This window comes from Paracoccidioides brasiliensis (assembly GCF_000150735.1).
Source record: "Paracoccidioides brasiliensis Pb18 unplaced genomic scaffold supercont2.6, whole genome shotgun sequence".
Classification (NCBI taxonomy): domain Eukaryota; kingdom Fungi; phylum Ascomycota; class Eurotiomycetes; order Onygenales; family Ajellomycetaceae; genus Paracoccidioides; species Paracoccidioides brasiliensis.
Window position 1 is genome coordinate 2,041,808 of NW_011371363.1, and position 13,784 is coordinate 2,055,591.

Below are 13,784 nucleotides of genomic sequence, written 5' to 3' on the forward strand. Positions count from 1 at the left end.
CGGATGCCAGTTGAAGCTTTATAATCATGTACGGGTATCTTGGGCAAGGTATAAATGCTTCGTGTCCCGCCCCCATGCCTGTTAGGTTCTCACATCCAGATTACCTGGGGTTTGCGTGCCGAGCTATCCCGCTCCACGAGCATATAGCACATAGCCTAACCCCCTCCATTGATGGATTTTCCCAAAGTTTTTAGCATATCTACCGCGGCAATAGATTTCATCAGATTTCCATCTGATAAGTCTCCTGATAAAGGGATGGAGCGCTGTGTCGCGAATCAAACTTCACTTTTGTTATGAACAGGGGTGTGTTGCCGGTTCGCAGATCAACTCGATTAGCTTGGCTTGGCTTTCGTTTGTCGTCTCTCTCAAAAGCTATGAAGACAGTTCCTACGTGATAGCAAACTCGCGGGTTATCACTTGGTAGACCATCAAAAGTCCTAGATATTGCTCTTCCAGAAGTGTTTCTTAAACTCAGAAGCCATCTCATGTCAGACTATGGAGCTGGTAAATCGCTGAGCATCATGCTCCGGTACGAGCAATTTGTTCTTTTCCTGTAACCTTGTCCGTATTACGGACAAGATGGCAGATACAGAGCAGAGACGAAGGGGGTTGAGTGGGGTCTTCAGAGGGCCGTGGCGGTGCTGAATGACACTGCGATAACTGCCATCTCCCTCTTGAAAAATTCTTCAAAAATCGGCCTCTAAATAGAATACTACAACGGAGATTATCCATACTCTTGTACGATGTACCTGAAGTCACTGCACATTTGCACTGGGATCCTGAGCACGGCTGTCAATTAAGTGGGAGCAGAGGGACAAAGAAAGATTTCGGACCAACTGCGTGATAGACATAAGTCAGCCAATCCGGAGAAGTGACTGAGAGTTGGCCAAGTCTGTTAAAACAGTTCGCCTGATATGCTATGTCGAGTTTCCCTTTTACTCAATCTGTGAAAAGGCATATAGAAGACTCTGAAGACTATATACTATTGACCTCCTCATTGCCAAGTACGTGTCTAGGTGGATATTGATTAGTAGTGACTTCCAGAGTGTCAGAGCGCTTAAATATCACTTGCAAATTGCTATATTTACCAATGATCTGAAAGATGGTAACTATGCATGTGTTGGGATGATTCGGAGATATCCGATCCAAACGTAAGCTCCTAGGGACCTGGGGAATATTCTCTGTGATCAAGATGACGCCGAGCGGAAAGTAGTCGAAACTACGTTTTTGAGATACATTGTGCACGAATCAAAATTGAGGGCGCTTAACTTTAAATTTCAGTCTCTTTACAAAGAAAATTATAAACAGTGGTAGTTAACCCAGAAAATGCATATCATCCAAGGAATCAATCTTATCACGTCCAGATACAGCAATCGGTGCCATCCCGAAGTTGGAGTCATAAACTCAAATAACTACTAACTAGTTCCTCCGATAGACGGAGCCTTCAGAAGCGATCATACAAATAAGCGCCGCTCATGCTCTTTTTTGAATCACAAACCTAGAAACAAACAATGGACGTGAATCGGTAGCTGGGAAACCTTGTCAAAAGATCATCTAAGGTGTTGGTGAAGTCTTGCATGCTGTAAACCCACTCGAGATATTTTATGATGGCGTAGAGGCAGTGAGTGGAAAGGAACAGTTTGGCTGGTCGACCATTCAGCGACTCCGGTTGGATTGTTGAGGGCTGGCTTGAAACTTGGAGTTGATGTGAGGACACTCTTTAGAAATCCTTTTGCTTTGGACTCAGAAAGTTGAGTGAGCGAGTTTCCATCAAGAGGGAATACTGGTAATTATGTAATTACTCTGTACCTACGAAGGATCCTACGCAGCATTTGTAAATCTTGTGATAGTTATCCTATTTGAAGCGGGATTAATTGGGTAACTAACTATCTATCTAGTTATTGTTCCATCTGTGGCACCAACAGTAACCAACCATCCCGCATAAGAAATAAACTCACAAGAGTCACGCAACGACTCACAGCATAACTCCCCCGGGCCGTTCCCAGGGACTGTTCGCAACTGTGGAATAAGTTGATGGAGCGCGCTTCGAGAGTTCGCACCCTGCAACCCTCCAAGATTGTGAGACATACCGGCCGCAGCGCATTCCCGTAAAAGCAAAGCAAGCAGAAGAAACTCAACCACGGCCTTTGACTGGCCAACTTGCAACCGTTTTGCTGCGACCGCCTCTTGCCCCCTTACAACGCTAACAACTACTGCAACTGGCTGACACTCCACGAATTGTCCAAGGTAACCTTTCTGATCCCACAAAGCCTGGGGCTGTGCGATGCTTGCGAGTGGCGTTTGGGTTCAGGGCTGGGCAAGAAGCGGTCCTTTACGAATTTTGGTGTCCGAGTTCCCAAAAGGAGAGCGAAAGGCTGTGTGTAGAATGTGAAGCCAAGCGTGAACCCTCTAAGTTGGTTTGAAGCCCCTCTTCAAGGGGATCAGTTTCAAGCTCTTATGAGCGGAGAAGACGAGGAGGTCGACCTGATCATTTCTTACTTTTTTCTATCATTCTTCTCTTTTTCCCGCTCTTTATCACCACCCCAGACGTTCTACGTCCTTGACAAGGAGTCCCTCTACACTGCTTTGACATCCATCATCTCCATGCTGCCTTGAACGTTTTCTTTTGGTGCAAAATATTTCAGGCCTTAGCTTCAGGTCGAGCATACAGAGCCTCGCACTGTTTCAAAGGCTGTTTGCCCCCCTCAGGCGAGGACCCGCACCACAATCTCAATGCGTGTGAAAAGCCATCGTTCTATCTTTGTATCACGAAGCGCTGAGAGTGCTCCCTGCAACAACCAGAGGCTAGCCTCTTCCAACGAAATCGTTTATAGCTGGCTACCCAATATACCTCCTGAGAACTTCCCAGGTCGCAGCAAGTTTAGTGTATCCGACGGAACCTGTCTGCTCCCAGGCATTGAAGAGACTCTTGCTCTTTTCCGTCGTTGTTATTCTTAGGAACCAGCACTTTACAGCATGAGGCCGCGAGTGCAGGTTATTATTTCGAATAATAACGATTATGAGCATCATAACACCCACGGCAGGTATTCATACCTGCACACTCCAGCAGAGCTCCATGCTCCGACATTTCCAAAACAGAACCCATCGCAGAGAATCCCCTCGGTTCCTGCGAATGCGGCAGAACCGCCTTTTCCAACACCGTTAGACCACCGCACCCATAGCCGCCCTTTCTCATATATACCGTCAGTCATGCATCATGACATCCTGGAGAAGCCAACGTCCTCACACCCTCATACTCAAAGCGCACCGCCATTATCAGAACACCCGGCACATTTTGCTCCATACGCAGATAATATAGAAAACGCAACCCCAAATGTCCAAAGCCAGCCGAGGATATCTCCGTTTCCTCAGCTCCCCCCAAATGTCGTACTATTCCCTACTCGGAGCCAGTTCTTGATCAAGTCCCCATCAGCCGCACATGAGCAAGAAGGACGAGAAAATGAGTTCATAATTGGGCCCGACAACAACCCGCTGGAATCACATACTACTTCGCCAGCATATAACCCGCGATCTATCACCCCAGCCTTTCGTGTGGGCCATATTACGATACCAAACAATCACGATCTAGGCCATGTTACAGGTCATGTGACGCATCCAAATCAAGGATTGAGAGGCGATACATGGGTTCATGGACTCTGTGATTGCTCAGATTTCGGTACTTGCTGTCTGGGAATATTTTGCCCGTGTATTCTATACGGTCGGACGCAGTATCGGTTGAACAGGAAATCAGATCTAAAGGACCCTACAAACCTACTAGGCTATGAAACCTGCAATGCATCCTGCACTGCGATGGCTCTCTTATGCGGATGCCAATGTACGTATTTCTCCCCTACATCTGAGCCTGGGCCTTCCGTCCGTTTTCTATCTTTATCGTCTTCTTATAATAAACCACTCTTCCCTGTATGAATATACTAACTCAACCATGACAGGGCTAATGGCAACGATACAACATTCCCGCACCCGTCGTGCGTATGCAATACCGGGTAGCATTCCATCAGACTGCGTTCGGGCAACTTGCTGCACATGCTGCACCCTCATCCAGGATGAGAAAGAGATCAAAGTTCGAGAAGAAAGCGCCCGACAAATGGTCTTGACGCCCTACCTTCCACCTAGCCATATGACGTTCAGTCCCCCGCCGCGCTAATATTTACCTTCATAGCTATCGTCTTTATAATGGGTATAGTTTAAGTAAATATTTACAAACACCTCCAAAATTATGACATTCCCTCGACATCATCCCCTTTCCAACTTACGAACGACGAGACTAGCAAATGAAAGGAAAAGAAGAAGCAAAAAGAACAAGTTATGTACCTAACGGCCACCCTCCTTTCCTCTACTCCATTACCTAAACATTCTACTTTACGAGCTCCGGATACACACCCACATTTCATAGAGATTCGCCCACTTAAATACCCCCTTACAGTATGATTTAACGAATGCAAGCTTAGTTTTCGTGTGATACCCTCTTCTTCGAGTCCTGGAAAGAGCAATATTTTCCATTTACCTATTTTACCTTTCGCCATGTATATAGAGTAAGATATAGCTGTTTCTAACGGTTCAGCCAGATATTTACACTGGACTGGTCGATCTGTAGCGCAGTATGCATTGTTTTCATATATTTTGTCCCATTTTCCACTTTCATTCCATTCTTTTTTCAAAAAAGATATTTAGATGCATATCAGTTCATAATCCCCTTTTCCTTTGAAAGCAAAGGACAGGGGTTTGTCAATACAATTCTGTCAAATTCTTGTGGGGCTTGACGAAGAACCAGATGATCCTGTCTGTGAGTAGTTATGCATTTTATGAATGAGAACAAACACAATATTTCTCGTTATTTCTATTATTGAGTATTACCCAGTCTGGGATTAATTCATATGTCTGATTGTTTTAATTTGTCATAGATGCATGCAGTCATGATGATTTTCATTCCAGTTTGAAAGGTGATTTCTTATTGCTTCAAGTCTGTACATAAATGAGCATGATATGCACAACAGTTTATTCATTAACATAAAGTGCAATGACTATTTTTGCCATCTGTTGTATCATTATTAATTTAATTCAGTCCTCTGTTTACAAGCTATCTAGATATTTCTTCACAGTACTCCGTTTTCTGCCTTTCTCTCCTAATGGCCCTCGGCACCAAGACTCTACAGATCTTGGCACCATCTCTTGGCATTATAAGCTTTTCAAACTTTAAGTTTCCCGCTAAACCTAAGGATTCACAACTTTCTATTGGTGAAATTTATACATCACGTGATATATCATCCCCAGACTGGTTATTTCTTGGCGAGGGATGTAGCTGACTAAGCTGAATGAATACGAGACTTGAAACCTTATCTCATCCAATATGCTCTTCAATCAGGATTTCAACGACAATCCATCTACACGAATAACATTGTCTGCTACAACCAACTGGTCTGGAATGGAATAAAAGAATGCTAATTTTGAAGACGGAACAAGGGAGAACCTCGCAAGAGATGAACACCAGAGTATCACGATTTGTTTAAGCCTTTGCCCCTGCGCCTCTCTCCTTCCACCATGCCTCCTCCATCCAAGATAACGGCGTAAGCCAAAAGGGATTCTTTTTTTCCTCTTCGACTGGCTGCAATAGCTAGACCAATTTCATACACTCATTTCTAGCAATTCTGAGCGTATCGCCTTATTTTTCCCTGCCCCTCCTGATTTTCGTCGCCACGAGTCGCACGTGTGTTCCCCGAACGGACACCGAACATACAACACCCAGGCCGTGGCGGTGGCGGTAGTCCCTGATTTAACCTTGTCCAAGCCCACTTCAACGGCATTGGAATCAGGGTGGGCCAAATTGACATCTTTTTTCTGTTGACATGGGACATATTTTGTGGACGAATATACCTTGATTACTCAAGTTGATCGGAAGAGGTATATACATTAGAAAACGGATAATTACCTGCTTCTGCCGGCATTCGTTTGATCTCTTTACACCAAAGACTACTGGATGTGCGGATGGCACTTGAGCACAACTCCCTGGACCGTGGGCACTGGACGTTATGAGTTTTGTAGGATGGCTATTGTCTCGCAATGCGTCGGACCCTTCTCACCCAAGTTGCCCGATCACTGCATTGGCGAAAGGGGGTAAGTAATTACCTGGATTGTCTCCTGTCTTTTTCTCACTCATATCCTCATAGGTGTTGCTGGTTCTGATACTAATTGCATATGGGGTTTCTTACATCTCTAGGCACCATAATCATAAATAATACCTTTACTCTTACGCTAACTGAAAATGCTGTTTTCAAGCCATCTTGCACGGAAGTTCCTGTAGTCAACATCGAGAATCCAACTTCAATTGCTGACATAGACCAGCCTTTCTACGCTTCTACCTCACCCCAGATGTATGCGATCGCCACTGCCACCGTGGTCAGTTACCTTCTCGTAATCATCCTCTTCATAACACCGCGCACATTCTTTATCGGAGGTCGTGGTGGTGGCGGTGCCAGCTTCCTCGGGAGGCGTGGGAGGTTCACTGGCTCGTATGGCGGTTCATCCGTAATTGGCGTTGGTGGCCGTCCGTGGCTGCAGAAAGTTGCTGCCGTTACAACTGCAGTATCTCTAAGTATTGCGACGGCGGACTCTTTCCGCGTTGCTAAAAGTCAATATGACCGCGGCTACATAGACTCCAGCGCTCTGGCTGCTGAAGTCATCGGTGGTGTGGAGATTCGGATAGTCCGCATTATTTCGAGCACCTTTCTTTGGCTGGCACAGGTCCAGACTTTAATTCGTTTGTTCCCACGCCACAAGGAGAAGGTCATCATTAAATGGACTGGATTTGCATTAATTGTGCTTGATGTAATATTCAGCCTTCTCAACAGCTTCATAAACCGAACGCTTATGGCAAGACAGCCGAGGAATATCGTGGAAGCGATACCGGCGCTCAACTACTTATTCGATTTGTCCCTGAGTTTGCTATATGCCGCTTGGGTTATTTTTTACGGTCTTTCTAAACACCGTTTTGCCTTCTTCCACCCCAAAATGCGCAATATCTGCCTGGTGGCTCTGTTGTCTTTAATTGCAGTTCTTATACCCATTGTGTTCTTTGTGTTGGATCTTTCGAAGCCTAATATAGCCGGATGGGGTGAGTATATTCGCTGGGTTGGGGCAGCAGCGGCGAGTGTTGTCGTTTGGGAATGGGTCGAACGGATTGAGGCTCTGGAAAGAGATGAGAACAAAGACGGAATTCTTGGGAGAGAAATCTTTGATGGGGATGAAATGCTGGAGGTCACCCCATCGGAGGAGGTCGATTGGCCCGGTCAACGAAGTAATAAACCTAACGGCGGAGGAGGTACAGGATCCGGGCCAATCTGGGGTCTAGCTCACAGACCACTGAAGACACGAATCACGCTCCAGAGCCGCCTACCGCGGACGATCAGAAAATCCGGACAGAGGAAAACAACCCCAAGTTCTCTACTCACTGTTGCTGGTGTAGATGCACATCTTACCCCTACCCAGCTTACTACGACTCCAGTCAGTCGAGCGGATACTACTAGTGCTGCTAGCACTGTGTATAGGGTCCGCTATCATTCCATGAGGAGTTTCATTTCCCCAAACGTAAATTGTGCGCCAGATGAGCAACACCGGAAGGAGTTTGCGACCCCCATTAACCGAGCAAGTAGCGGCATTGGTCAATATGATATATTGCCCCCGAAACCTGTTAAGCAATGGTTCAGGTGGATAGCGGTCCCGAACCCATTTAAACGACAGCGCGCCTCTCCGCCCATAGAAGTTGCAACAGCCCAGGCAACAGTAACGCAAACTTCGCAGCCAGATTCTTCCTCAACAGACTTAGCAGATGACACTGCTGAGAAGGATAAACCCCGAAACATTAAATCCAAACTCGACATGATTCTTACATATCTCCCCTGGGAAAAAGGCAGATGTGCTCATGAACATCAGGATTCTGAAGCATCTCTGCCAGTCACGGTAATTCCGGCACCAGCAAGGGTTTCACGATTGCAATCACCACACAGGCACAGAGAGGTACCTGCCGTATCAACAGAGGAGAATTACATTATGCGGCAAGACGATTCCAATCTCCCAGTGATGCTAATTCCTGTGCAGCCTCGGTCATCAAGGGCCTGGTCGCGGACTACTGTGGAGCCACCATCCCCGGATGAGGATTTGAACAGCACAGCAGGTGGTACCTCTCCTCATTCCAGAACTCCGATTGAAACACCCCAACTTGGAGATTCAAACGAGCGTGGTAGATCCGATTTATTTGTATTGGGCCGCACAATATCGTCTAGAACAACAAATCGTGCTTCTTCAACTTCGATATCGTCCGTTCATGCTTACAACAGGGGTGCGCGACGAATCTTTTCGGGGACGGAAGTGCCTGTATTGAGGGAGGAAGAGGATGCGATCATTCAGGTTGTCATGGAAGATGCTTCTTCCTCTGAGGATTCTGCTTCTTCTCCTCCTTCTTCTGAACCTATCCATTCCACCACGGAACAACCACTCAATGATGAAGGGCATATCAATGCCCCGCCTGGCCCATCGCCATCAATGTCGTCACCCACTCCCACGACTCAATCTCGACATGTTTCCTTTTCGAGCACAGATCACGGTCGAGATAGAGATCGAACTCACTCAGCTACTCAACCAGTATCGTCAACAAATCTTGACCGTGGTGACATCGGCGTTGGTGGTAGTTCCCAACTCAGAGATATTGATCTTGAAGTGCAGCACCGTCATTGAAAAGACATTTCTCTGGGTGTGACTTTCAGTTAGTATGATATACACTAACTATCTCCTCGGCTGGAGGCGAGGCAACATTAGGATACTTTTCTGCTGGGCGGATTATGAGCTCAGATTAGCTCCTTACTGCCACTCCTGGTAGTATAGGTCAATTTTGGCCATGAGCGCAAAAGTACGCTAACATTGCCTCACCTCCAAGCAAGGACATGGTACAGAAATATACCTTGTCTCAGAAACCATAGCACCAAGTTATCTCTTCCTTTAACCGCTATTCTTCAGACGACTGGAGACGTATGCTCATCTCACTCTATACTCCGTATAGTTAGCTTATCTTGTATGGTTAGCGTGGAGTTTTCGTTTGGGGCTATGGAAATTGGCAAACCATTTTGGCCCAATGGGTTATGTATCATTTATTGGGATGGGAGGTTTTTCCGTGGAAGGAATCCTTTTTGAAGGGTGACCTGGATTTTGGTATAAAACATTGGATAGATAATCTTTGCTTGCCACTTATCTTGCTTGGGCAGTTTGCGTTACCTACGCTGAATGTTAAATTGAACTTTTGTTCACAGCAACTATATATAACTTCAATTTTATTTTGGATGCTATATCTTGACTCTTATTCTCTTGCCTACAATGTTCGAGGCTCTCGGCGTGGGTGAATTCTTCCATGGTTGGGATAAATAATTTCACGAACGATGCGTAAGAGTCCAGAAGAATTGTGACGTTAGAGAAAGTAACACACCAGGCATCCATCATGATGGATGCTCTGCGGGATGATCTCAGCTGACTATGGTCCTTGGCTCTCACTAGTTAAATACCGAGAGTTCCCCACGTCGCGGTTTATCTTTCAAGAGCGTCATCAATGGGAGCCTTCAAGCACTTCTCTAAACAATCGTTTGGGAGAAACCTCCTAGACAGCAACTCGCAACAGCTATCACAGCCCTCACCTCGTCAAGCTGCGAGTGAAAATACTGGGGTTTTATCGGATTTGGTAGATGTCATCAAGTGCCAACTGAGCGACTGAAGCAAGTAACCTATCGATGAAACATATTGACGGAAAAATATGTCCAACGTCCATGCCAACATGTTTGGAGCTTCTGTGGGCGATCTCGCAATCGCTCGCAAGAGGCCTTCCCTTATGTCTTTGCCTTTGAACCTCATTGCTGCAATTGTGGCGCATGTAAGTGCCTACGCCGCTTTTGCTGGAGAAAATTCTTGCCCTACGCCCAAAGAGCCGTTGCTGATCCGAAATCTTTTTCCTATGTAGCTAGAAAATGTTGCAGACCTCGCACGCCTCTGTCGCACATGTCGCGTGCTGAATTACATGACTCTTCCCCTGCTCTACAAAGATCTTTCTCTTACTTCGTACGACAAGATCAGGTACCGCGATGAAATCGCCGAAGGATGCGGTAGTGCCAGCCCGTTTTCCATGGCTTTAAACGTGGTGGTGACAAGGAACATGGGTGGGCTGGTGCGATCTTTAACATTGCGAGGGCATTGGAGGGAAGATGAATTAGAGGAGCATGCGAGAGTCGGGAGAGTACCAGACTCGTCAATGATGCTGAATATCGTGGTAAGGGCTGCTGTGGATAAGATGTCTGCTCTGGAATCTGTCAGGTATGAAGCACTTTTTTGGAGCAAGTCAAAGATATAAAGGAATTTTTTTTTCTTAGAAAAAGAAAAAGGGACATTTGCTGATAGGAATGATTCTTTTTTTAAATCTCTTCTCGTGGGATAATAGCTGGCAGCTTAACACAAAAATGCTGGAGACAGTTTATCAAGGTCTCGCCCAGCTACCTAATTTAACCTCGTTGACAGTGCGGTTTCCATCAAGTCGGCATCCCCGACCGACTGCTGTTATTCCGCCAATGCCACATCTACGATGCCTTAAGATCACCGATATCGACCCACTCTGTTACCCCGATGATATTTCCACGTTACTCTATGAAAGCAAAAAGCTTCGGGAGTTGGGATTGCACTGGTCTTCCCGCATGCGGGTAGAACATGAGGCCAGTGTCTCCCTGTCTGATTATTTTCGCAAGTGTCTTGCTGCTAAATCGCCGTTGACCATCAAAAAGATATCGTTCCAAAATCTATATGCATTCCACCGGGAGGAGGTTATGCATGCCCTGGACCACTCCGTGCTTGAAGACTTAACCTTGCTTAACGCTCCAAAGGGTGCAGATGATAATGTATCTTTCGTGGAGTACAGCTGGCCGTTGCCAAAATACGAGATGAAAATAAAATCCTTTCGGTCTGATCGCTTTGATACAAGGAGCTGCGAGTTCTTGGCCAAGGTTACAGAAGTGGAACGGCTATATCTGGTGAACGGCTTCCGAAATGCTGGCGATTACATCAACAGTCCCAGAAATTTATACTCGCACTCCTCCACAAGCCCTACGCCATCTTCTAGTGATGTATCTTCTCCTAAACGAAGCAAAAATGCATCTGCTAATTGCGCATACCCCGCGTCTAGAGCGCATATCGTCAATTTCACATCTCAGTCCCATCAATCCATGTCTAATTTTCAACCCTATGTACGTGACTTATTTGTCCAAACAATTACCTCCACGCAAGGACCTAGACTCCGTCATCTTCTCCTCCCTTCTCGATGGCCTCTTCCGCCTGCCCTGATCGGACGCCTTGTGCGTTCATGTCCCAATTTAGAGCAGCTTGCTCTAGCAACGGAGTTGTCCAGCATGGAATCAGTCAGCTTTCTTCTCCCATTTTTACTGAAACTCGTTGCTCTTCGACTCCTTATCCCAACTTCTTATGCCGCCTCCGATTCCAACTCAGGGCAAGGGATTTTCAGTCATGATGCCCATCAAGTGGTTGATATGGATGACCGCATCCACAACGAAACAATGGGCGCGTCGTTGGCGGATATGGAATTATTTGGAACATTGAAAATAATCGGCCTTGGCTGGAAGGCATGGGAGCTGGGCGAATTTTATACGATTCCCCGCTCTGAAGCGACGCGCGAGTTCCGTTTTATGGAGGCGCATGCAATTGCATTGAAATATCAATCTATGACTGCTAGTCACTCATCTTCCTCATGTCTAACGCCTGCAGGGGCGGGAGGGCCGCCAGAAGGGAACATCACGATTCCAGAAACCGGCCAACACGAGCGTCAAAAGACATCAAAGACATGGCCGACGACATTATCCTCGCTGGGAAAACGAAAACAGCCTCCAGATAGTAACGGCGATAGCAGCATTAATGGCAACCATAAATGCGATAACATTAGCAATCTCGATTCGCCATCCTCGCCCTCTCCTTCCCCCATCTCAGCTTTCACGATACCCACAAACCAACAATTCCCACAGGCTACATCCCGAACCTCCCCTTCCTCTACAACGGCAACATCCGTCACTCCACCGGCCGAATTCCAAGCCCAAGCGCAACCCACTAACCCCTCTATAACACGTCTACAACCGTCTCCGCCTTCTCCGTTCGAACTCAATCCGCCTTTCACTTACAATAGCACTGGCGAGCTTGTATCCCAAGAGATCATCACAGAAGTGACTCGTTGCATATTCACAGAGCAAACTAGAGATTCCGAGGTGCTTCATCGACGCCGCGTGAAGCGGGTGGGGTGGGAAGTGCTGAAACATTGGGAGATTTGGGGGTTGGATGTTCAGGAAATTTGAAGGAGGGATGGCAGTTGGAAGTGTGGGGTGTACGGTAATTTTTACTTCTAATTTGTTTTCCTCCTGGGTTAGCTAGCGGAGTCTTGGATAAATTTCTAGGGTGTAATTTTTCCTGGAGGGTTTTTGCGAGTCTGAAGCTGGAGCATTTGTACAGATAGTAATATTTTATTTCGAGACGACGTGACAAAGCTAGTTTGAAAGTCTAGAATGAGCAGATAGTGCTAAATATATGATAAGCTGGTTATGTATTTACAGATAGAGGGCTACATATTTCATTGAAGTGCAGACTCATGGCCATCGATCAAGCACTGCTCGTAAGTCTCTTGGAAACTTCAGGTGTCAGACAGATCATCCACCACACAGGGAATCAAAAATTATATATGATCTATGTTGAGTTGCTCTTCAAGTATTTTGTTAGTAGCTGACAAAATGACATTGGATGGAAAACAAAGGATGATTGGAAGTAGTTAGCGGAGAAAAAAAAGTTAACAATTCTCACCCAAAAAGCCATTGAAATCAGAGCTGTTGTTAAGGATAATCAAATAAAGACAAATCTCTCAACCTGCTTCGTTGGCGTAGACTTTTCTCAAAGTATAACTACACTACTGCTCACAGGTGCAGATAAATAATCACCTTGATAGCTTTGGCTGACACCCCTGCATGATCTTTGCAGCATAGAATCTCTGCTGGGTGTAGTTAAGATTGACTCACTCTTCTTCTATAGCAATTAGTCTATCAACTGAAATACTGCCCAGGGAAGCCCCTATTGCTCCAGATAATATGATTGAATCTTTTGACAAATTATGCCAAACAACGATTTCAACTGAGATATTAACATACGACCATGCAAGTTTAGGCCGGGATGAGATTTTGATCACTCCTAAAATACATTTGACAACTGACGACGCGCGCCAGGAATTACAAGAGGAATCGAAATACCTGCTACACTTGGAGGACTGGGAGAAAGAGTATGCGATCTGAACAACGGAGCCTTTCTTCCAGGGTAACATAACTGTCTAACCATCTAGCTAAAAGCACATATATAAGTAGCTATATTAGATACAAAAACACGATACAGATATGTATATGGAAAAAAATGTCAGGATATCAATATGTACTGATCACTGATCACTGACCAGGACTGAGGGGACGAAAAATGTACAGATTTGAGGGGGGGGAAGATGATAGAAATAAGAAGTCAGAAGGCAGTGAAGGGTTTTAAGGGAATGTTGACCAACAAAAAAGAACATATCAATATGCAAAAAGTGGGATAAACAAAGTCCAAACAAAGGAAAAGAAGAAGAAAAAAAGGAGGAAAATATCCAAACATGCAGTCTTAAAATTGAAATACGGAACCCCCCCCCCCCCCCCCCCCCCCCCCCCCCC

The 13,784-nt window shown here is 45.8% G+C and overlaps 3 protein-coding genes across 3 annotated transcripts; all 3 read left to right on the plus strand.

The window, feature by feature from the left end:
• Window positions 1-2,976: 2,976 nt before the first annotated feature.
• On the plus strand, window positions 2,977-4,165 carry PADG_05705 (uncharacterized protein; the record flags this gene model as incomplete). Its single annotated transcript, XM_010762560.1, has 2 exons — window positions 2,977-3,835; window positions 3,951-4,165. 2 exons carry the CDS (start codon window positions 2,977-2,979, stop codon window positions 4,163-4,165), a joined length of 1,074 nt encoding a protein of 357 aa, XP_010760862.1.
• Window positions 4,166-6,047: 1,882 nt separating this feature from the next.
• PADG_05706 (uncharacterized protein) lies at window positions 6,048-8,748 on the plus strand (the record flags this gene model as incomplete). Its single annotated transcript, XM_010762561.1, has 2 exons — window positions 6,048-6,132; window positions 6,236-8,748. The coding sequence occupies 2 exons, from the start codon at window positions 6,048-6,050 to the stop codon at window positions 8,746-8,748; spliced, it is 2,598 nt and encodes an 865-aa protein (XP_010760863.1).
• Window positions 8,749-9,811: 1,063 nt separating this feature from the next.
• On the plus strand, window positions 9,812-12,398 carry PADG_05707 (uncharacterized protein; the record flags this gene model as incomplete). The annotated part of the gene is made up of 3 exons (XM_010762800.1): window positions 9,812-9,928; window positions 10,016-10,365; window positions 10,490-12,398. The coding sequence occupies 3 exons, from the start codon at window positions 9,812-9,814 to the stop codon at window positions 12,396-12,398; spliced, it is 2,376 nt and encodes a 791-aa protein (XP_010761102.1).
• Between the last annotated feature and the right edge of the window lie 1,386 nt (window positions 12,399-13,784).